This window comes from Motacilla alba, chromosome 9, assembly GCF_015832195.1.
Source record: "Motacilla alba alba isolate MOTALB_02 chromosome 9, Motacilla_alba_V1.0_pri, whole genome shotgun sequence".
Taxonomy (NCBI): domain Eukaryota; kingdom Metazoa; phylum Chordata; class Aves; order Passeriformes; family Motacillidae; genus Motacilla; species Motacilla alba.
The window spans coordinates 23,883,019-23,906,845 of NC_052024.1; the positions used below are offsets into that span (position 1 = coordinate 23,883,019).

At 53.4% G+C, this 23,827-nt stretch overlaps 1 protein-coding gene across 2 annotated transcripts in view; it reads right to left on the reverse strand.

Annotated features, from left to right (window-relative positions):
• Positions 1-18,541: 18,541 nt before the first annotated feature.
• LOC119704743 (IQCJ-SCHIP1 readthrough transcript protein-like) overlaps positions 18,542-23,827 on the reverse strand; it is a 50,470-nt gene continuing 45,184 nt past the window's right edge. For both annotated transcript variants that reach the window (XM_038146394.1, XM_038146395.1), the window contains exon 5: positions 18,542-21,823. In XM_038146394.1, coding sequence (XP_038002322.1) covers positions 21,104-21,823 — 720 coding nt within the window. In that variant the 3' untranslated portion in view covers positions 18,542-21,103. The remainder of the gene's footprint in view (positions 21,824-23,827) is intronic.

A 23,827-nucleotide genomic window follows, 5' to 3' on the forward strand; every position in this document is an offset into this window, starting at 1 on the left:
TAATCTCTGCAGCTCCCCAGGAAGGTTTGGAAACACACTTCAACTGAAAAGATGTTTCCCTGGATTTTTCTTCCCCTAGGATTTGGGTGGTTTCCGGCTGTTTCCCCTCTAATATTTATGGGTTTGGAGGAGAGGAACCAATCCGTAAACGAGCAGGGGATGGAAGCAGGGAAAGGCGGCAGCACTGGCGCAGTAACACCCAGGGATTTTGGCCAGGCCCGTGCCGCAGCTCGGCATCATCATCACCATCATCATCATCATCCCACCCCCCGGAGCCCTTCCAGCCGGGAAACAATGCCCAACCTTTAACCCGTGCGTTCCTGAGTATGCTGGGAAAACATCCGCTGCTCCCAAACAATGGCACCATTTATCCCGGCTGTCCAGAGCAACAGGCTCCGAGCTGCAGGGAAATCAAAAGGCTGGGAAAAAAAAAAAAAAAAAGAAAAAAAAAAACACGAAAAAAACCCCAGGATATTTTTTTTTTCCGAAGAGGTTAAAATGGAAATTCACTTCCAGAATTGCTAGACTGAAAATATTCCGTGAAAAATCATTTCAGCTCCTGTCTGTTTCGTATCTTTTCCCTCGGTGAGATATTTTGCATCTGAGATATTCTGTTGGAAAACACGGCCTGAAGTTGGAATGAAACACAGGAATGGAGGAAAAACAAGGAAGGGGCGCTGGCCTGGGCAAGGCCCTGCCTGCTGAGGGTCCAGCTCTGGGGATGTTTGGGAATGGGGGTTTCCAAAACACCCTCACTGCACGTAGGCAAAGACATTCCTCAGCATCGCCGTGCCAGAGGGACAGGTGGTGGTGCATCTAATAACCTGCCGGTGCCACCGAGCCCCTAACCGAGCCATCGAGCCCCTAAATGTGCCATCGAGACCCTAACTGAGCCATCGAGCCCCTAAATGAGCCATCGAGCCCCTAGATGTGCCATCGAGCCCCTAACTGAGCCACCGAGCCCCTAATTGTGCCATCGAACCCCTAACTGAGCCACCGAGCCCCTAAATGAGCCATCGAGCCCCTAAATGAGCTATCGAGCCCCTAAATGAGCTATCGAGCCCCTAACTGAACCATCGAGCCCCTAGATGAGCCATCGAGCCCCTAAATGAGCCACCGAGCCCCTAATTGTGCCATCGAACCCCTAATTGTGCTATCGAGCCCCTAACTGAGCCACCGAGCCCCCAGAGAGCTGCTTCCCGAGCAGGTGCACGCACAGCACCCATCCTCTCACCCCTCGTCCCTCCAGAGGGAAAGGCAGCCCCAAGCCCAGCCCAGCTCGCAGCTTCCCCCCTGAAATAACCGCGATGTTCCCCCGCCACGGGGACCGCCGGGGCTGGGGGCGCCCGGGGTGCCCGCTCGCAAGCACCGCCATCGCCGGCTGCTGCGGAGCCAGGAGCACACCGCAGCCTGTGAATCACCATCCTGCGCCCGCAGAAACGTGGGAAGCGCAGGAAACGCTCTGAAAAAGACATCCCTGCGCTGCGGCAGCTCCGGGACGGCCATCCCGCGCCTCTCTCGCTCCCAGGGAGCGGTTTTATCCCGGCAGGAAGGCAGCGGGATGCAGGCAGAGGGATGTGGGCATCCCCGGCCTCGCTGAGCCCCCGAACATCACATGGAGAGCACAAAAGCCCCGGGGCTGCTCTGCCTGCCGAGCCCCGGGGTGCTCGGGGAGAACCCCGGGGTGCTCGGAGCGAACCCCGGGGTGCTCGGAGCGAACCCCGGGATGCTCGGGGCGAACCCCGGGATGCTCGGAGCGAACCCCGGGATGCTCGGTCCAAACCCGAAGCGGCGGCCCCGCGCTGCCGCAGCCCCGGGGGTGGCACAGACCGGGGCTGGCTCTGACCGGGGGTGGCCCGGGGCTGGCCGCAGCTGCCCGGGGCTGGGGGCCAGGCCGCGCTCGCCCCTCACCTGGTAGGAGCAGTTTTCCTGGTGAACCATCTCGGTGCATCATCCGCCGCTGCCGCCCCGCCGGCAGCGCCCGCAGCCGCCGCGGCCCCGGCGGGGGAGGAGGAGGCTGGGGAGGAGGAGGAGGAGGAGGAGGATGGGGAGAAGGCAGCAGCAGCAGCAGCAGGAGGAGGAGGAGGCAGCCCGGGAAGATGGATGCAGCCGCGCTGCTCCGCCTGCGCAGCGGCGGCCCCGGGAGCGCGGGGGGGCCGGGCCGGGGCCGCCTCCGCCCGCTCCGCGCCGGGCTCCGGGCGGGGCCGCCGCGGCCGCGCTCCTCTCCAGGAGGGGGAAAAAATCCCCCAAACCTCCCCTGGACACGGGGAGGCTCCCCCGGCCCCGGCCGTGCTGCGGCAGCCGCAGGTCCGAACCCCCCCGAGCCCCCCGGGAGCGCCCGGCGGGGGATGGAGCGCGGCCCCGGGGCACCCCAAAGCAGCCGGGCCTGAAATAGCAGCTCCAGACACCTTTCCTTGCGCCTGCTGCCTCGGAAATCCCGCGCGGGAATTTCTGGGAGAGGCTGTGCCCTACATTCCCGGTTATTTTTACCTCCCGCAGCCGGCAGGGAGGGAGCGGAGCTCGGCCCCAGCGCCCGGCTGGCCCCGGGGGTTTGGGGCAGGGAAAGCCAGGGGACAACGGGAAAGGAGCAGGCTGGGCATCAGGAACATTCCTGCACTGAAGGGTGGGCTAGGCACGGGAAGGGGCTGCCCCGGGCAGCGGTGGAGCCGCATCCCTGGAAAGGTTCAAAAAACGAGGGGGTGGGAATGAACCTGAGCCACTCGGGAATGTGGCTCAGTGAGCGCTGGGTGATCTTGGGGGTCTTTTCCAACCTCAACACGAACCCAAACAGCCTCATTTAAAGAGCCTGGCCCTGGCTGCAGGGTGAGGACACCCCAAATGTCATTTTCGATCCTTTTTTTTGTCTGGACATAGTTCATGCAAGGGGCACTGAAACAACCAGAGAGCGATAATGGGGTCACAGGCTGGGCTCACACCATGCCCCAGGCACTCCCAGCCAGGCAGGGAACAGCAGAAATTCCATCCTCCCCTCCTTCCTTCCTTTCCAAACAGGGATTTCTCCTGCTCCTAGGCCCAGCTGTTGAGGGATTCGCATGACTAAATCCAGGAACACTTGCTCAGGGCAGCTCAGATTTGATTCCCCCACACCAGATGTGCCTCTAGAAAAAAAAGGCCTTTGTGGGATCATCACCCTGCCCCAGCTCTCCCAGCTTCCCACCAGCACAGACGGGCTGCAGCAGCTGTGGGAGGATGGATGGAGAATCCCTGGAGTCCCTGTGCAGCTGGGGCACGGATGGAGAGAACCCCCAGACCCTCCTCCCAGTGCTCTCTCTCCCCTGCAGCAGTGCAGCTTAAAAAAAAAAATAAATAAAGACACTTCATTTAAAAAGAAAAAAAATTAATATATTCTGCATAAATTTTTAAGAGAGAGTGAAGTCATCCCTGGTTTTTCCCGGATGTGCAGAGAATCCCATTCATGCAGACACAAAATAAAAATTCACCCAAATAAACCATCCCCGCTCTGCAATTTGCTGCATAACCTTGGCTTTGTTTGGAGAAGGATCTGTGGCAGGCTAAAAGCAGCTCCACACATTACATAGACTCAAATTCCATTGATTGTGTGCATCGCAAGGAAAACTCCCAATCCCCCCCTCGGTGGAACCACACGGGCTCCGTTTTCACTGGGACAATTTCTAAAGCTGGATCGGAAGTGCTCAAAAGGGAGTTTTGAGGAGGTGAGGTCTGAGCCCACCAAGGATTCACGAGGTCCAGCGGTGACCCCAAGCTTGGTGCCGACCTCCCCATTCCCAGGGCTGGAGTGGATCCCCCAGGAATCCAAAGTTTCTCCTTTTGGAAAAATAATTCCAGAGTGAGCCAGGTCACAGGAAATAATTCCAGGAGTGGCCACCTGCTCACAGGAAATAATTCCAGTGAGCAGAGCCACCTGTTTGCCCCCAGGACATGGAGGCAGCCACGGAGGTGGGCAAGGCCAGGAATGATCCCTGACCTCTGGATTTGCCCCAGAGCTGGAAAAGGCCAGGAAGGCAGTGGGCAAGGCCAGGAATGATCCCTGACCTCTGGATTTGCTGCAAAGGTGGAAAAGGCCAGGAAGGCAGTGGGCAAGGCCAGGAATGATCCCTGACCTCTGGATTTGGCCCAGAGCTGGAAAAGGCCAGGAAGGCAGTGGGAAAGGCCAGGAATGATCGCTGACCTCTGGATTTGCTCCTCTGCTCCAGCCCTGCTTGCTTGCCCAGCAGGAAGGAAGGCAGGAGGAGGGCCGGCAGGTAATGATTAAAGCTGAGAGGGATTAAACTGAGGGAAAGGCTCTGGCAGCTTTCCAGCTGGGTCAGCGGGGAGCAGCGGCGCTCCTGGATGAGGATGAACACAGGCTGCTGCTTTCCACACTGGGCAGCTCCTGGCACCCCCACCACCCCTTTTCACTGGGAAAAGAAACCCAGGGGTGCCTGCCCTGCCTGGGCTGCATTTCTTAGCGAGGCACCCCCTAATCTGAGGGGTCTGATACCACTGGTGAGATGATCCAGAGAAGCTTTCCTGAAGCTTTCCCCAAACCAGCTTTGGGTTAGGAACGCGTGGCTCGGGAATCCCTGGAGAACATCTCCAGAGGGGCTGACACAAACCCTGCCCTCCAAACCCCTCCAGGGCTGGTCCAGAGGGATTGGGAAGGTGCTGCTCGGGGCAGGGCGTGCCCTGGAGGTGAGGTGGGCACCAGGAATGAGACAGGCCTGATTCCTGCACGCCCACAGCGGGGAATTCAATCCATGGCACAGGCAGCACATCCCTGAAAGAAACCTCAGCTTCACCAGACGCTCAAATTCTGCCGGTGAGACAATGGAATTGCCTTAATTATTCCTCTGCAGAAGGAGGAAGTTGTAGAGGGACTATTAGAAATATAGAAATATTAAAAAAATTAGAAAAACCGAAATTATTTTCCTCTACAGAAGGAGGAAACACCTGGTATCCCCAATTCTGGGGGAAAGAGAATTTCTGCTTCCATGCTTGTATTATTAGTTTTTTTTTTTTTCCATTCCTAAGCTAATAGGAGCCCCCTGGCACATCCCAAGCCTTGTCCCAGAGAATTCCCAGGCTTTCTGCTTTCCCTGGCTGTCCCAGCTCCAAGGAAATCATTAACAGGCGGAGGGAGGAGCACAGGGAGGTTATGGGCTCTCCCATCCTCATTCCCGCTGGGAAAACGCTCCTTCAAAGGGAAAAGGCGGCCAGGAAAGCCGATCCCTCCCATTCCCGGTGCTGGGAGCCGTGGGAAGGAGGGAGGGAGGGAAGGATGCCGGGTTATTACTCACAGCAAAGCCACATCCAGCCCTTCTCCCGGCGTTTTTGGCATTTCCCACTGTCCCGCGCGTTGATTTTTACACACTCGTGTCGTGCTCTGATCCCCCCCAGCTGCAAGGGCTCACCCACAAACCTTTGGAATGGGAAGGGAAAGAAGCAGGAGCAGCAGCAAGGCAGCCCAGACGTGGAATTCCTGCTGGAAACACCGGGAATGTTTTCCTGCCCGCAGGCATTCCCAGAGGGGCCTTATCAGGAGGGAAGGTTTATTTTCCAGGCTGGTGTTGGCCAACCCACCCCGCTGATACAAAAGCCAGGCTCAACAAGTGATTTTTTTTTCAAATCCCAAAATAAATACTAGCTGGAGCGTGGAGCAGGTGAAAATCAGGGAGGAGTCCAAGAGCTGGGGATGTTTGGTCTCAGTTTTCAGAGAATTGCAGGATCCGGGAATGGTTTGGTTTGGAAGGAATTTAAAGCCCATCCAGCCCCAGTCCCTGCCATGGGCAGGGAAACCTTCCCCTATCTCAGATTGCTCCAAGCCCTTCCAGCCTGGCCTTGGACACTGCCAGGGATCCAGGAGCATCCTTGGGAAAATCCCTTTCATCCCCTCCCCACCCTCCCAGCCAGGAATTCCTTCCCCATATCCCATCTAACCCTGGCAGTGGGAGCCATTCCCTGTGTCCTGTCCCTCCACCCCCTGTCCCCAGTCCCTCTCTCCTGGAACCCCTTCAGGCCCTGCAAGGGGCTCTGAGCTCTCCCTGGGCTTTTCCTTCTCCAGGGGAACATTCCCAGCTCTCCCAGCCTGGCTCCAGAGGGGCTCCAGCCCATGGAACCCTCTGGGATGATGATCCTCAGGGAAAACACCCACGAGAGGGAGAGACAGGGACCCAGCCCCAGCACTCCAGGATGCTCCTGCTGGGCTCCCAAAGGCTTCCCAAGCACAGCAAGCTTGTATGGAGGCAGGAATTATACCCAGCATCCCGGGATTTCAGCTCTCTTTGCTGATGATTTCCTGGGAGTGAGGGATTTAGCTCCTCTTTAAGCCCAGTTAAGCTTTCCCTGGGTTTAAATCCAGCAAGAAAAATAAAGAAAAAAGCGATTATTTTTAATCAGTTAATACTCGACATCTGTTGGAAAGGGGAGCATTTGTTTGGATTACACCCATGGATAATGCTCGGCACTATTCCTTTCTTACTGAAGGAAGATGAGGCCCAGGGCTTTTCCCTCATTTTGGAGGTGTTGCTCTGCTCCAGGTGGGAATAAACCTCCAGCAGGTTAAGGACCCAATGTCCTTCATTTTTCCAAGCCTTTTCTACTTCCCTGGAATTCTCTGGATCCTTTACAAGCAGCACCTTTACAACCCCACCTGAAGCACCAGGGGTGGATTTGGGATACAAACACACAACCAAAGCAGGATTTTCCCCTCCCTAAAAGCCTGGAGCAGAAGGATGCAGCAATTCCCCATCCTGATCCAAACACTTCACAGGGAATTGCAGGGATTCATTTAAGCCACCCAAGTATTTATAACTCTCCAGTGATATAAAAGCCACCAAACATATGGAAAACAAGCAGATTTTTCCATGGAAGCCATCCAGGAAGGCTCAATGGTACCACACGGGCTCCATTTTCACTGGGACAGTTTCTAAAGCTGGATCAGAAGTGCTTAAAAGGGAATTTCCAGGAGCTCTGATGGTGAGGTCTGAGCCCACCAAGGATCCACTGCTAGGAACGGGGAAGGGAAGGCTCCAGGGAGAGCTCAGAGCCCTGCCAGGGCCTGAAGGGGCTCCAGGAGAGCTGAGAGGGACTGGGGACAAGGCCTGGAGGGACAGGACACAGGGAATGGCTCCCAGTGCCAGCGGTTAAATGGGATACTGGGAAGAAATTCTTCCCTGTGAGGATGGTGAGACCCTGGAATGGATTTTCCCAAGGATTCACCATCCCTGGAAGTGTCTAAGGCCAGGCTGGACAGGGCTTGGAGCAGCCTGGGCTGGCTGCAGGTGTTCCTGTGGCAGGGATTGGGACTGGATAACCTTTAAATTCCACCCCACCCAAGCCATTCCCGGATCCATCAATTTATCTCCAGCACTTCAGGAGTGTGGGGAGACAGCACAGAAAAGCTCCAGCTGCCTCCTTGCAATTTGATTTATTTCTATTGTTAGGAATCAACAGTTCTTGTGGAAATGCAGCATTCCCAGTGTGCAGGATCTATGGAGAGCACCAGCAGGAAAAATCAGGTTTTATCTGAGCATCAGTAAATCCACAAATTCCTCGCTCTGCAGCACAGTTTGGGAGAGGATTTGCAGCAAATCCCATCAGCTCCAAACGATTTTCCCCAGTTTTGGCTGGCACACACAGACCTGGCACTCCAGGAAAACAGAGGGGCTGGGCTGGGTGGGATCTCCTGAGCTGAACCCCAACCAAAGCTCAACCCCAGAGCAGGGACAGCTGTTCCCACAGAATTCCCAGTCCTTGGGGAGCACAGGCTGTCCTGCCTGCAGCTGCTGTGCCCCAGCTCATCCCTGTGCCTCTGCCAGGAGCAGCCTGGCACTGCCAGCCGGGACATCACACCCGGCACGGGACTCCAGGGAACCAACCCTGCCTCCAAACCCCATTTGCTGCTCCAGGCTGGGCTGGAGTGATGGATGCTGGCAGCACCCATCCCCTCCCACAGCCATCCGGAAGAGATTCCCAAAGTTTCGGCTGTATTGATCCAGAATAAACCAAAATCATTGAAGTGACCCATAAGTAACAGCCTCATCTGATCTCTGATAACAAATTTAGGAGTTTTTATCAGCCCTGCTCGAATCCATGGGCGGCACGTCCAGGCCTGTCCAGCCAAATTTCCCTATCCCTCCTCTCCCATTTATTTGGTTCATTTTCATTTTTCCAATATAAATTTGCAACGTTTGAAAAGAGATTTGAAAAATACAAAATTGCCCCCTCCAGCCCCATTAGAACAGCAGCAGGCAGAGGAATGAATGGATTTTTCCAAGAGGGGGAAAATGGCCCAACAAGGGATTTTCCCTGAGGATGAAAGACAGGGTGGGACAGCAGGAATTATTTGGAAACCTTGCTGGATTGGGAGCACAAAGAGAAATCCCACGTCCCCTACTCAACCCTTCAGTTACCGCTCCGGGGAATATTTCTGGATGGAATATGAGCCCTTTGGATTGTGGCAAAATCCCTGGAACTGCAGAAGCCCAAGCTGATTTAAATCCAGGGGATTCATTAATGAATTAGTCCTGAGTGTGGAGTGTCCAGTGTGCTGCACCTGCATTCAGCCAACAACAAAAATCAGGTTATTAATTAGAAATAAAGCAGGGAGCCAGAGGGCAAAATCTGGGAATGGGGATGGGATTATCCCGCTGCTATCACTTCCAGCCCATCCATCCTTTTCTATTCCCTTTGTGCTTCCTGGTGGGAACAGCTGAGAGGCCTCATTTCTTTATGGCTTTATTTTGTAATTTTAATTGCAAAAGGGGTGGAAAAAGCCCAGGACTGGGACTTGCAGGCTGAAAAAAATAAACACAGCACGCTACAAAGTGGATGTGGAATGAAAAAAAATGTCTTTTTAAACAGAGCCAAACACCAAAAATAGGAATATCCTGATCCAAACAGGTGACAGCAGCGGCCTTTAAATGCCTCCTCAAAAAAGGAATGACTTTGCAGGGACAAATCTTCCTCTGAGTCATGGTCAGGACAAAAATAGAAGGGGATTTTTCCCTCAGCTCTGAAGGCTGATGCCCATAACTCCAAAGTTTTTGGCAGAAATCCACTCTTTTTGAGGGGCCTCTTTAAAATATGCACCCAAGTGTCCCCAAATCCGAGAGGTTCAAACCCTGCTGGGATCAGGGGTTTTGGGAAGGATGGAGCAAACCCAGCCTGGTTTTTGTGGCTGGATAAATGCAGGTGCAGCACACTGGACACTCAGGATTAATTAATGAATTAATGAATCCCCTGGATTTAAATCAGCTCCGCTCCCTCTGCCTGCATGGCCAGCCTGCAATTCCAGGGATTCTGCCACAATTCAAAGGTTTCAGATTCCATCCAGAAATGGCTTTTGGCCCCAGACCAGGAACTTAATGGTTGCTAAGGAGAGGATGTGGGATTTCTGTACCTGCTCCCACCCCAGTGGCATTTCCATGGAATCCCTGCTCTCCCTGGCTGATCAAAGCCCTGCTCTTGCTTCAGGACAGTTTTCCATTCCCAGCCTTTAAGAAGCGGATGTAAAGATGATTTTTGGAGTTTGTCTGCCAACCCCAGGGTCACTGGGAAAAAGGAAAAAAAGGAATCCTCTTGTCTGGAGCTGCCTGGCTCACAAAGGTGATTCCTCCCCAACGGGTGTCACTGCCAGCTCCAAAACAATTCCCTCAGGGATGAGAAATCCCACTCCTGCCTGCCCTGGACAGCCACTGGGGGTGCAGACTCAGTAATTCGAATAAGACAGGGCAGGCACAGCCAGCAGGAGGCTGGAAAAAGCTAAAAATAACAGGATAAGCAAGGGTGGATCCCAGCTGAGCCTCATTAGTCATGGAGCGAGGGAGCTGCTGGTGGCACAGCAGCACCATATAAGAGCAAGAAAACAACTCTGGTCTCTTAAATCTCCTTTTTTTTCCCTCTCCTGTTCTACCTCAGGCATTCTTTTCTTGCTCTGGCAGCCTGCAGCTTTTCCTGGAATCTTTCCCCAGGATGGAGATCCAGGCTGGTTCATTTGAAGGTGTCTGCTGGAATTGAGCCAGTTTTTACAGACAGGCACAGGAGGGGTCATTAGAGGTTGGATTTGGGATTTTTTTTTTTTTTTTCCCATTTACACCATCAGATTGAGCCCTGAGTTGAGCCATGGAGTTCCTGGTGGCAGGAATTCCCAGGAAAGGCAGAGGATTCACTGGGATGAGCATCAAGGTGTGAGCTGCAGTTTTATTTTGGGATGGAGCCACAGGACAGCAGAGGGATTGGGAAGTAGGGGGGCTCAGGCTGGGCTGGAGCTGAGTCTGGCTCTGGAACCAGCTGGGTTTTCAGGAGAAAACAGAGAAAGGGAATGGGAGGCACCCAATCCTTGAGGCACGGGAAGGAAGGGAGGTGGTGATGCCTTGTGCAGGCTGCCCTGGAGCAGAGGCTGGGCAGAGCTCCAGAATAAAGCAGGGATTTATTCAAAGCATCTCCTCCATGGATCCACCTTGGGCAGCACAAGAGCCCAGCCAGGGCTGCCCCCAAGAGGAACCCAAATGGTCCCAAAATGCACGAGCGCTCCCGGGGTCTCTGCCTTGGCTCAGCTCTGCTCCATTTGCACCTTGCAGTTCATTGTCCAGTTCCAGCTTTAGGTTATGAAGTCTTATTTCAGAATCTGAGAAATATAAAAGCTAAAACCCGAGGCAGCAATGGCAGTGGGAAGACTGGGTGCTGCAGCAGGGAAGTGCAGCTCTGAGGGACACCTAAATCCCCCTGCTGTGTTGGGAGCACAGGAGTGCTCAGCTTCTCCAAGGAATTCTCATCTCCATGCTGGGAACAGCAGCACAGGGATGCTCCTGGTGCCTTTCCCCAGGGAAAGTTTATTTTCCAGGAAACTGTCATTTCCCCACCAGCTACATGCTTACAGATTTCCCTCCACATCCATTTCCATTCCTGTAACAACCAAAATCCTCTTCTAAAGCTGCAGCTGCTGCCTCGCTGACGCCTCATCCCTGGGATTCCCTCGGGGATCGGGGTATGGAAAGCTGTGAGGTTGGACCCAGGCCTCGAACTGCTCCCGTTTGCTTCTGGTTTGATTTGCTCCAACACAAACCCCAGAGCCCCTGCAGCCATTCCCAGGGCCTCGACCGAGTGCGGGATCCGCGGGGCAGCGCTGGCTCCGGGCTACAGAGAGCCCAGAGGGCCCAGGGTTCCCAAAGGCCTCAGCATTCCCAAAGGCCTCCAGAGCTCCCAAAGGCCTCTGGAATTCCCAAAGGGCCCCAGAGATCCCAAAGGGCCCAGGATTCACAAAGGCCTCCAGAGCTCCCAAAGGCCTCCAGAGCTCCCAAAGGCCTCCGGAATTCCCAAAGGGCCCCAGAGATCCCAAAGGCCTCAGCATTCCCAAAGGGCCCCAGAGATCCCAAAGGCCTGTGGAATTCCCAAAGAGCACCAGAGATCCCAAAGGGCCCAGAGATCCCAAAGGCCTCCAGAATTCCCAAAGGGCCCCAGAGATCCCAAAGGCCTCAGCATTCCCAAAGGCCTTCAGAATTCCCAAAAGCCTCCAGTGTTCCCAAAGTCTCCCAGAGCTCCCAAAGGGCCCCAGAGCCCCCAAAGGCCCCCAGAATTCCCAAAGGCCTTCAGAGTTCCCAAAAACCTTCAGAATTCTCAAAAACCTCCAGCATTCCTAAAGGCCTCCAGAACTCCCAAAGGCCTCCAGAATTCCCAAAGCCTTCCAGAATTCCCAAAGGCCTTCAGAGTTCCCAAAAGCCTCCAAAGATCCCAAAGGCCTCCAGAATTATCAAAGTCTCCAGAATTCCCAAAAGCCTCCAGCATTTCCAAAGGCCTCCAGAATTGCCAAAGGCCCCCAGCACTCCCCAGGCCAGCTGTGAAGGCCCTGGAATTCCTTCTGGAGCTCTCCAGCCCCTCTCCTGGGTAGCAGCAGTTCCAGTTGTACATCCCAGTCATTCCAGGAGTATGAAATGTAGGGATAACGAGGAAGGAGGGATTGGGAATGGAGAACAGAGCTATCCCAAACAGCAGCACAGTTTCCTGGGAATAACACACATTTCTGCTCCATGCCAGAGGGACGGGATGGGGAACGGCCCAGGAGCAGCACTGCCAAACTCATCTTGTGAAATATATTTATTTACATGGAATATGGCACATGGGAACAGGTGTAAAATGTGGGAAGCCCTCATCCATGTGATTTATGGACAGCCTGGATTGGTATTTCCTGGGAATAGGCACAATTCCTGCAGCCTCTGAGCAGGAAGAAGGGCTGCCTGAGCTCTGAGCACCCATTTTGAGCCATTTAAATATAATTAATATATGGAAATATCAGCCAATTTGGCCACTTGAAGATGGATTCCAAGGAATTCTAGAAGAACAGGGGGTCAAGGCTGTATCCATGATTTTCAGGAGCATGCCCTGATTTTCACCCACTCTGCCCTTCCCAGAAACAGAGCCTTGGAAAAGGTTCTGGAGGAGTTTTTCCAGCAGGACGTGTCCCTGCTGCTCCCAGCAGCTCCCAGGGCGGCCAAGCTGGGAATGTTCCTCTCAGGAAAAGGCCTCTTGGATCTTTGCAAGGCCCAGCTGAAAGTTGCCTTTCTGCTTTTAAACCAAGAAATAACAGATGAGAAAGCAGCAGAAGAAAGGAAGGAGCAGCTGGGATGAGCCAGAGAAAATGCTAAGAGCTTGGATATTATGCATTCATGCAAATGCAGCACACAGAGAATTCCACGTGGAAAAATGATTCCCACAATTATTTTTTTTTCTGAAGTCCTAAGAGCAGCTGATGATCAAACACCTGCCAGGCCAAGCAGCCAGAGCAGAGGATGACCCTGGTACAGAATGCTGCTATTTCCCCAAATCCCTCTTTAATAAATCCAATATAGGAATTACACGGAATAAAAAGTTTGGATTCAATTTTTAATCACTCACTAAAAGCATTTGGATTCCCCAGGGGCCACACACACCAGCAGCTTTTGTGTGCATAAAGAATCCAGCACTTTAATAGAGTTCTCTTTTATTTTTTAACATTGCCTCTACCATAGAGGGGATTAAATCTCAGCCTGGCATTTCTCTTTCCTTGGAAATCCTATTTCCTCTCGGATTTCCAGAGGAGCAGCAGGAATAAAGGGCCCTGGGTGTGATTTTCTCATTAAAGGAGATCTATAGATCACTGAGCTGCGCTCCCAGATGGGGGCTATAAATAAAATCTCCCACTCTGGTGACGCAAACGGCTCCCCGGGGAAAGATGAGGTGCCCCAAAATGATCCAAGGGCTTGGAAAAGCTGGAAAACCTCCAGGGAAAGAGGGATTATGGAGCACCTCGTGTGAAAGGATAATTGGAAGAGGGAAAATCATTTTCCACTGAGTCCATGGGCGTTCTGCTGGAGCAGGATTGATTTCAGAGCCAGAGCTGGAAGAGAGGTTTTTAAATCTTTTTAGTTCTAACTGAAGAAATTCCTACACAAAAGCAAAATTATTTGGGATTGAGGAGCCTGAACACGCCAAATTCTGCTTCTCCTCAGCCCCCCCAGCAGTGCTGCTGTGCCCAGAATCCCACAGGAATTCCTGGATCATGGCCTTGGAAAATACTGGACTGAGCAGATGATGGGATTATTCTGAACTGCTTCATTTTTTAAAAATAAATTAATACCTACAGTGAGACACTGGGAGAAGCTGGGAAATCACATTTCCTCCCAGTGGGGATTACACCCAACTTTGGTGAGTTACACTGGGATTTTATATATCTTTACAAAAGGTTTTCTCCTCAAAATGTCCATTTTTTTTCCCACTGAATCTGATGCTCCCTTAAAGCTCCTTTGGGCTGCAGCACATCCTGAGGAGATGGGGACACAAATTTATGTCACTGATACTGATTTTCCTGGGGTTTTGCTGTTAGGAGAAGGAGTAATTGTGCTTTGAGCAGTTTCTTCACAGTTTCTACACAAACTTTATAAAACAATCAAGTGCTGTACCTGCTTTTCCAACCAGTAAAATCCAAGCCACCTTAAATCCAGGCAGAGAGGAAGAAGGAAATAAATCACAATTCCTGCAGCTCTTATCACTGCTGAGGCAATCCTGCTGCTCGCAGAAACAAACTCTGTGAGGGTGTGCGGGGCATTTGGAGCAATATTTAGAATATTTAAACAGATCTTTAAATACTTAAACAATATTTAAATCATTTAGAATAACTAGAACGTCCCTGAGGTCCCTGACATTTTGGGGTCAGGACAATCCTGGTTTTCCAGTGCTCCTCAGCAGATCTTCAGCGTGGTTGGGGTTGCACTGAATAAACCCATTTTCCTCTGGTTTTTAAATATCCTCTGCCTTCAATTTCTCCCTCCACGTGCACCTGGATTTTCCACAATTCCAGGTGTTCCAGACACCCCATCCCACATCCATCCTCTCCATCCACAGGGAAAATAACAGGTTTTGCACAGCACAGGGCAGTTGTGAGAATTAACCCCCCCTGCCTTGCATTTATCCCACTTAATAAGCAAGGAATATTTGCCTAAGTACATAATTATTATCCTGGGAAATCAAAATTCCTGCTGCCTGCTGCTATTCCAACCTGAGACACTCGGGTTCAAGTGGGAATTTGAAGAATTAGGGGAGGGGTGCCAGGCTGCAGAATCTCTCTATTTAAAAAAAAAAACAAACAACACTGTTCTGAGATATTCCAAATTTTGCCTGGCATAAATGCTCACTCCTCTCCTTGGAAATCTTTTGGATTCCCTACTTGTGATTCCCAAACACCAAAAATACTCATTTACGATAAATTTTACTGGTTTTACAGAGCCAGATCACAACAACGATCCCTAAGCATCACATTAAAGGGAGATTTACTGCTGCCTGCACCACAATTAGTGATGGAAAAATCCAACTTTTCCAGCTTTTCCACATCCCACAGGAAACATTCACTCACCAACCGACTGGGCTGCATCACCTGGAGGAATTCACATTATGGCAGCACTGGGATAAAGGAGAATTATCCATCCAGGCAGAATCCACAGGCGGTTCCCTCCTGTGTTTCCTTTGAGGAAAGGCTCAGCAGCAGTGATGGGAATCGAGTTTTTCCTCAGGATTTTTAATCCTGCGAGTTTTGCCTGGCCAGGTTTGGGAAGCAGCAAAGGCTCACCCCTCCAATCTGTGGAATTCCCACCAAGCAGCTGCAAAATACCTCTGGATGTTTTCCCAGGGAATGGCACTGCTCGCCTGGGCAGGACCAGGAGTCTCCCAGCCAACCTTTGAGCTGGGTGGGAAGTGGCCAAAGTCCAGGGCTCTCCTGAGCCTCCAGCAGCAGGGATGGAGCATTCCTGCAGCTCATCCCACCCCAGGCACTGCAACAACTCACAGTTACAGCTTTGTCCACGCTCAGAAGGTTTGTTTTCCATGTCAAAACCTCGCAGTAAATTAATTACCCCAGAGAAGCTCCCTGATGATGGAATTCCCTTTTCCAGGTGCCTGGGGAGGAGTTTGGTGCTCAGATCCAGCAGGGACAGGAGCTTGCCAGGTGGACAGGGAAGGTCTGGCTGAGCAATGACAAAAATGCAATTTCCTGCAAGCAGAAATTCTCACACTGACAGCTCCTGGCTGGAGAAATTCCCTCCAGGCATTAATCCCTGGCTGTTCCCATCCCAGACATCCTCATATCCCTGGGGAGGAGGGAACTTGCCCTTCAGGCTGGCTCAATCAAGCAATGAATGTTCATTTTAAGTGAGAACCAACCCACTGCCGACCTCCAAGCCAATATTTGCTCCCTGAGTGTCTGGGCCAGCGCTCCAAGGTGGATCAGGGCTTTACACCAAAGGTCTGGGCTGGATCCCAGCCCCCATTCCCAAAAATCCTGCTCCACCAATACTCCCAGGTGGCTTGAACAAGCACCTCTTGGCTCCATTTCCCTCCTCCCTCGTGCCAAGCTGCTCCATACATTTCTCCTTCCATTCTGGCTGCTCTGATCCATGAAAATCAGATTCCTGCCCATGGCCAATTATGAAATTGTTTCGAGATTTTAGTCCATGCTTTGAATTAGTCTCATGTTTTCAGAGAGACACAGGCAAAAAGGAGATATTCCCATGGTCCATGCTAAATTCCATCCTGCAGCTTCTGGAATATCCTGGGCTAACCCTGAAGTCTTTCCACGGAATCATTAAGACTGGAAAAGCCCTCTAAGAGCATCAAATCCAAAAATGAATCCACCACCATCGTCTCCGCTGTTAAACCACGTCTCCAAGTGCCACTTCCACGCGTTTTGAACACTTCCAGGAGGTTCCCAGCTGCTTTCAAACACAGACCTGAGGCTTTTCCACCCTCCGCAGGGAGAGCTCAGAGCTCTGGGTGCTCTCTGCTGCCTTCCAGGGCCGCTCCATGGGCAGCCAGACACCGATGGGACAGCTCCGAGGGAAGCAGGAGCACCATGCCCACCTCCAGGGGCTCAGCACAGCCTGGAGGGTCAGCAGCCCGTGGAAGGACACGCATGTAACTTCCTGAAACACTGGAAATGCAGGAGTCCAAGTGTCTGGACAGATGTGTGATTCCTTGGATTCACCGCCACAGGGACGGGATAACCACCATCGATCTGTCACAGCACAGGCTGGAGTGTTCCAGGGATGAAAAGATAAAATCCAGCACATCCTTCCCCATCAGGAAAGCTCCTGCAGAAGGCCTGGAAGCTGCAGGGATGAGCTTTCAGCAGCACTGCCTGCACTAAGCCTGTGGGCAATTCCATCCCTCCCTCCCTGCCCAGCGCGTCACGGCCGAGTCTGCCTGAGCCGCCTCCCCTCCTGCCAGGGTTTCTCTAACTGACTGCAGGATTCGCAGATATTCTGCCCAGCCAATCCCTCCTATTGATTGTAATTATCCTCGGAGAGGCAATGGGAGGAATATTAAAGCCATTAAGGCTGATTTGGATTTGATTCGAGCCATTAGAGACACAGCAAGCGGAGCCTCGCCGCTTCCCCGGCACCTCCACGGCTCCTGAGGGCCATAAATCACCCCGTGGCACATTTGGTACCACTTTGGATGCTGCCAGGAGTTGAGGAAAGGAGGAAAAATGGAAAAAAAATGGGAAGGGGTGGCTTCCTGCAGCTGGGTGAGGAGACTGAGCCAAGCATCTCCATAGTGAACCTTCTGAGCTCCAGGTGCCTTCAGGAAAGAGGTTTCCCCTCTTAGGTGGAGTCCAGAAAACTCCAGAGTCACTCAGGCTTGGAGGGACCTCATCCACTCAATCCAGCTCCAAAACCTGCCATTTAGTCCTTTTTGGGGGACAGAGGCAGGAATATTCTCCATTTCTAGATAGCAGCTGCCCACCTGGCCCCCAGGAGCATTGCAGTCAGCCCACCCCGAGAACAGCCTGCCCCTGGATTTGGGACATCCAGGATGGACCCATCCAGGGCCATCCCACGCCGCTGGGCCTCGGCTCCTCCCAGCAGAGGGGCTGCCAGTGCCAAGCAGAAGCTGCCAAACCCTTCCCAAATTTCCTGGTAGGAGCTTCCAGGCCCGCTCAGCCCGCCCGCAGCCCGCGGGAGCAGCCGTGGCCTCGCTCCCCTCCTGGAAGCGGAGCAGCCGTGCCCTGGCTTTGGTGGCATCAATATTCCCCTTCCAGCCTTTCCAGCAGCTCGGGGCACATCCCTGCAGCCGAGGATGTCACCAAAGGTCCCTCAGCAATTCCACTGAGTGCAGCTGCAGCATCCCAGCCCACCCTCCAGGATGGAACACCTCCTGAAGCCACGGTGGGGCTTCCTCAGGGGGGCTTTCCTCCTGCCAGCCCAGCACGGCCCTCGTCCCTCAGCACAGAGTGACATGGTGGGATGGCGTTTGCTGCTTGGACTTCGATGGTTATTAGTTTTTATTTATGTTACATGTGAGTTTTGCAGTATTTTATTTTAACAAGGTAAAAAATGGTGATGTGTTTCTTTTTATAAGGGTTTTTAAGGATAAACTGTTTTATTAAGAAATGGTGTTTAAATTATTTTTATCTTTAACCTAATAACTATTTATTAGTGCAATGTGGATTTTTAAATTTAATTGTATAATATTACTTTAACTTATGAAGAAGAAGGAGAAGAAGAAGGTTAAGAAGGACTCGTTTCTGTTTTAAAATTTTTATCTTGTTTTAAATATATTACTATATTTTAAAACTTTAAACTTTAAGTTTTGTACTATGTGGTATTATATACTTTTATTTAAACTACACATTTATAATCTTTATTATTTTTATATATTTATATACTTGTTTTTATATATTTAATTTTGGAACTTAAGAGTTATATATTTATATATTTAATAAAGATACATTTATGTATTTAATTTTATTTATATAATTATTTTTGAAGTTATTCTATTTATATATTTATATATTTATAAAGATACATTTATGTATTTATTTATATATTTAATTTTGGAAGTTATTCTATTTATATATTTACATATTTATAAAGATATATTTATATATTTATTCATATATTTAATGTTGGAAGTTATTCTATTTATATATTTATATATTTATAAAGATGTATTTATATATTTTATAAACATATATTTATTTTTTTTAGTTATTACATTATATACTTCTATATTTATAAAGATATATTTATATATTTTATTTATATATTTAATTTTTGGAAGTGATTATATTTATATATTTAATAAATATATTTATCTATTTAATTTTATTTATATATTTAATTTTGGAAATTTCTTCAATGCAACTGTGGCCTTGCAAGGGCCCAGCAGAGCCCTGGGGATCAGCAGGGATCCCTGCGTCGGGGCTGGGATGCTCAGCCAGGGCTGGGAGGAGGACGGAGCAGGCAGGGATCCCACGGAGAGGAGCAGAGCCCCGGGAGCAGCCCCTGCCCCTGAAGGGTCACCCGTGTCCCCTGGGGTGTCCCCTGCCCTGCCCTCACCTGGGGCATGCTAAACCCCGAGAAAACCCGCTCCTGACAGCAGAAAAACCTCGATTTTAATCATCCGAATAAATCACATTTAATAAAACAATCCCAAATATCTCTCTGGATCCCTGGAGCAAGCAGCCTAGGAGACGCTTGCCGTCCAGGCTGCTTTCCCACCCCGATTCCTGTCCCTGCCAGGCCTATCCCACTGAGATCCCCTTTTCCGGGGGTATCCAGCAGGCAGGAGCGATCCAGAGCATTGCCCTGCCTTGGCTCCCTGGCCGCCTGCTCTCCACCATTCCCGTGTTTCCAAACTCCTGGGCTCCCAGCGGGCAAGGCGAGGGTTTGTTCCAAACCCTGAACCGCGGGGAAATGTCGAGGGCAGAGAAAACAAAGAGAAACCCGGGGACTTTCACTTCGGTCTGGCTCAGCCTGGAAGGTTTTGGGGACACTCAGCTCGTGGGACACGCTGGGGGCTCACAGGCATGGCCAGGGAGGGACAGGAGGTGCCGTGGGGACATCAAACAGCCCTTGCCAGCCAGCCAGGAGGGAAAATGTCCCTTCCCAGCAGCCCTTCCCTTTGATCCCGGGGGGAAGGAGCAGAGCTGGAACACCTCTTCCTCCTCCTCACCCCTGGGAGCCAAGGGAAGGGGAATCCTGGAGCAAAGGTGCCTCCAGGACAGCTGGGGAGCTGAGCAAAGTCTCTCCAGGGCCACAAACGCCGGGAAAGTCACATCTGCAGGGTGGCAAACTCCAGCTCCTGGTGGGGAAGAGACCCGGAGCTCAGTCCCACCCCTGGGAGATGCTCTGCATGCCCTGGGCTCCTCTGGGTGTCCATCCAGGCTATTCCAGCCCTGGATCTGCACTGCAAAGCTCCCAGCCCAGCTCTGCGCGGGACAAGTCAGGGCGTGAGGCAGCCTGAATTCCTTCCAGGGCCTCTGTGCCTGCAGGAGGGAACGGGAGGATGGAGGAGGAAAACCCTGACAGGGGTAGAATTCCTTCGGTGACAGCTCACCTGGGTAAACTCATGCCCGGAGGCAAAGAGTTTCCAGCAGTGCCAGCAGAGCTGACCAGATAATGCTGGAGAAATCAGCTCCCAAACCACAAAAATGAGGTGGGCTTTTTTTCTTTTTGGTGTTTTTTTTTTTTTTTTTTTTCCTTTTCTCCAGGCTGAGTTGCTGCACAAATGACTGTAATTAAAGCTGTTACCTGTCAGTTCCTCCAGGCACTGAGGCTCCGGTGTTCAGGCTTTGGAAAAAAGCATCCCTGCATGGCAGCAGTCCCACTCATCCCTCAGCTTACTCATCCTGCCCAGCACCCACCCAGATTTGTCACCAATTAGTTGTAATTCAAGGATTCAGGGGGAAATCCCCACCTCCCCGAGCAGCGAGGTGACTTCACAGGAAGTTGGGGCATGGAATGCCTTTTAAACAACAAAAAAATCACGGAAAAAAAAAATCATGTGTGCCAGAGGCAAGGCCACGGGGCACGGCTGGTGAGGCACACGGTTCCTCAGGCACCCAAAGGCTCCTGCAGAGCTTCCAGAGAGGCTCCGTGGGTTCCTTTGGAATTCATCCATCGTGGAAGAGCCTCAGCCCTGCCGTGTCACCGGTGTCTGCAGTGCTCCTTCCTCTCACATCACTGCAGCTCAGAAGTTCCGTGCAATTCCCAAATCACCCTGAAAAATGGGATCAGGCCCCGACTCACAGGGGTTTCCGTGAAACAGCACCGGGGGATCCTTGCGGCTGACAGCAGGGCCTTGGGAAGGTTCTTTCCTCAGGAAAGGAGAGCACCCCGCGCCAGCCTGGCACCGCTCCCAGCCCGGGAAAAGCTGATATTCCTTGGCCTCTCCAAGGGGACCCAGCTCTGAGACAGCCTGGTGGTGGCACCAGGCTCCTGCCGGGGACACCGGCCCCTGCCACATGCCTGGAGCTGCAGGGAACCGGCCCCACCAGGGCCCAAGGATGCGCCGGGAAAGTTGGAGAACCGTGGAATGGTTTGGGCTGGAAGGGACCTTAGAGCTCATCTCATTCCCTGCCATGGCAGGGACACTTTCCACCGTCCCAGGTTACTCCAAGCCCCATCCAGCCTGGCCTTGGGCACTGCCAGGGATCCAGGGGCAGCTAGAGGTGCTAGGGCCTGCCCACCCTCCCAAGGGAACAATTCCTTCCCAAAATCCAATCTAAATCCACCATCCTGCAGCTTAAAGCCATTCCCTGTGTCCTGTCCCTCCATCCTTGTCCCCAGTCCCTCTCAGCTCTCCTGGAGCCCCTTTAGACCCTGCCAGGGCTCTGAGCTCTCCCTGGAGCTTCTCCTCCCCAGGTGAGCCCCCCCAGCTCTCCCAGCCTGGCTCCAGAGCAGAGGGGCTCCAGCCCTTGGAGCATCTCCGTGGCCTCCTCCGGCCTCTCTCCAGCAGCTCCACATCCTCCCGCTGGATCCGCCAGCCCCGGCAGCATCCCTCCAGGCGGGATCCCAAAGCGATCCCCCGCTCCACGCCCCATCCGCGCCCCAAAGCGCTCGCCACTCACCGAGGCGGGGCTGGCCCGCGCCTTGCGCTCCTGCTCCCGGCACTGCAGCCCGGCCAGGTGCCTCTCCAGGGCTGCCCAGTCCATGGCCGGGGGCTGCGGGTCCCGGGGGGGCCGCGCCCCTGCGCTCCGCCGCCCGCCGGGCCCCGCGGCCGCTCCGCGCCGCCGCTGCGCGGGGTCCGAGCGGGGCGGGGGCCGCGGGCGGGGGCAGCGCCGGGCAGCGGCGGCCGCGGGGCCGCAGCGGCGCCCATGGGCGGCCGGGCAGCGCGGCGGGGACGGCGGGGACCCCCCGTCCTCCTCCTCTTCCTCCTCCTCCTCCGAGTCCTCCAGCGCCGCCAGGTCCAGGCTGCCGGCGGACGGCGAGGACTTGCCCTCCGAGCACGGCGTGGCTTTGCTGGAGTTGGATTCCGAGCCGGAGCGGCTGCTGCCGGCGTCGCTGCCTAAATCCATGCCATCCTCCCGGGAATCCTGCCGGAGAGAAGCGGAGGGCGGCCGCGTCAGGGATGCCCGGAGCGCTGCTGCCCGCCGGGCACGGGAAGCGCCGGCCCGGGGCCGCCCCCGCGCTCCGGAGCTGCCGCCGGCGCGGGGCGGCCCCGGGCGGAGCGGGCGGGGGCGGAGCGGGGCCGGGCTCCGGCTCCGCCGCTCGGGAGCTGCGGGAAACGCCGGCTGGCGGCGAGGAAACGCCGCTCCGACGGGCAGAAAATCCCGTGGTCTTGGTATTCTGTTCAATTATTCTCGGCTTGGCTTTCTTTTTTAAAAAAATTATAACTAGGGTGCTAGCTAATGTTGTTGTAGTAGCTATTGTAACTGGTTTCTTGTTACACACAAAAAATAAGATTTCAATTTAAATGTTACTCTTTTATTCCCGCAGTTGTTGGGTCGGGACAATCCCAAGCGATCCCATGCGTAAATCCAGGCTGGTAAGAGAATGGATCAAAGCAGCCCGGAGGGAAGGGGTTTGGGGTGGGGTGGAAGAGAAGCTCAGCCTGACCCGGGCACAGGCACGGACAGCCCCAAACACCCCCTCTGTGCTGGGCTGATTCTGCCCCTCTGCCCTGCTCAGGTGACACCCCACCTGCAAAGCTGCCCCCAGATCTGGGGGGTCCAGCAGGAGCTGCTGGAGAGAGGCCAGAGGGGAGCCCGGAGCTGCTGCAGGGCTGGAGCCCCTCTGGAGCCAGGCTGGGAGAGCTGGGAATGCTCCCCTGGAGAGGAGAAGGCTCCAGGGAGAGCTCAGAGCCCTGCCACGGCCTGGAGGGGCTCCAGGAGAGCTGAGAGGGGCTGGGGACAAGGATGGAGGGACAGGACACAGGGAATGGCTCCCACTGCCAGAGGGCAGGGATGGGTGGGAGATTGGGAACTGGGAATTCCTGGCTGGGATGGGATTCCCAGAGCAGCTGGGGCTGCCCCTGGATCCCTGGCAGTGCCCAAGGCCAGGCTGGATGGGGCTTGGAGCACCCGGGACAGTGGGAGGTGTCCCTGCCATGGCAGGGTGGCACTGGGTGGGCTTTAAGGTCCTCTCCAGCCCAGAACATTCCATGATTTTATGGCTGGGTTTGGGAGGAGGTGGCATTGTCTCTGTGTGGGGCTGTGGGTGACTGCAGGGAGTCACAGCGAGTGACAAAGAGTGACATCCTCCCTCCCACACCCCGAGGGACCACAGGGACCCGCCACAAATCCCCGCTGCCACCCTCTCCCTTTCTTTCCTTCTTTAAAAGTAATTTAAAGTAACTCGTTAAGAGTCTCCTATAAATAACTCTGCTAAAAAAAACTAATCTAGTTTCTGCATTCTGGGTCACCGAAGCCAAGTTTAACACGCAAACGTTCCCATTCCCAACTCCACGGCGAGGAGACCTTTTAAGGCTCCGTGGCTGAAACGGGGAGCGTCAATCCCATGGACCAGGAGCTTCCACACGGGCTGTGGGAGATGTGGCAGCAGCCAGCTGCCCTCAGGCCCCTGCAATCGCAGCCCTCAGGGTGTGGAGGGGCAGGGGAGAACCAGCAACCCTTAACTGGAACATTGAAACACTGCATCGGGTTAGGAGCTGACTTTGGGGCAGGATTTTGTGTGAGAAACACCCTTGAGGTCGCCCACGAGAATCAGAACATCTCTGGGTTTTCCACTCTGTCTGCAGCACAGATCCAAACCACAATTCCAGCCTGTCCCAGCCACTGGGGGGAAATGAGCTCTACCCCAAGAGCAGCACGGGGGTTAAAAATTAAACACTGTGCAGGGTGGGGAGGTGGGCACAGCCACCCAGGGAGCGGGCACGGCGCAGGGGCAACCCCCCTTCGAGGTTCCCATGAATTCCTAAGGGATGAGAGGGAGAAGGGAACTCCTAGGACTGCTGAGCTGCTCCTCCCGGGGGGGACCTGGCCGGGCAGGGGGAGGGAAAGGGAGGGAGGGGAGGAGGGGTCTCCTGTGCCAGGTCTGACTCCTCACCCCCTTCCTGGGCAGCAGCTTGCAGGGAGGGC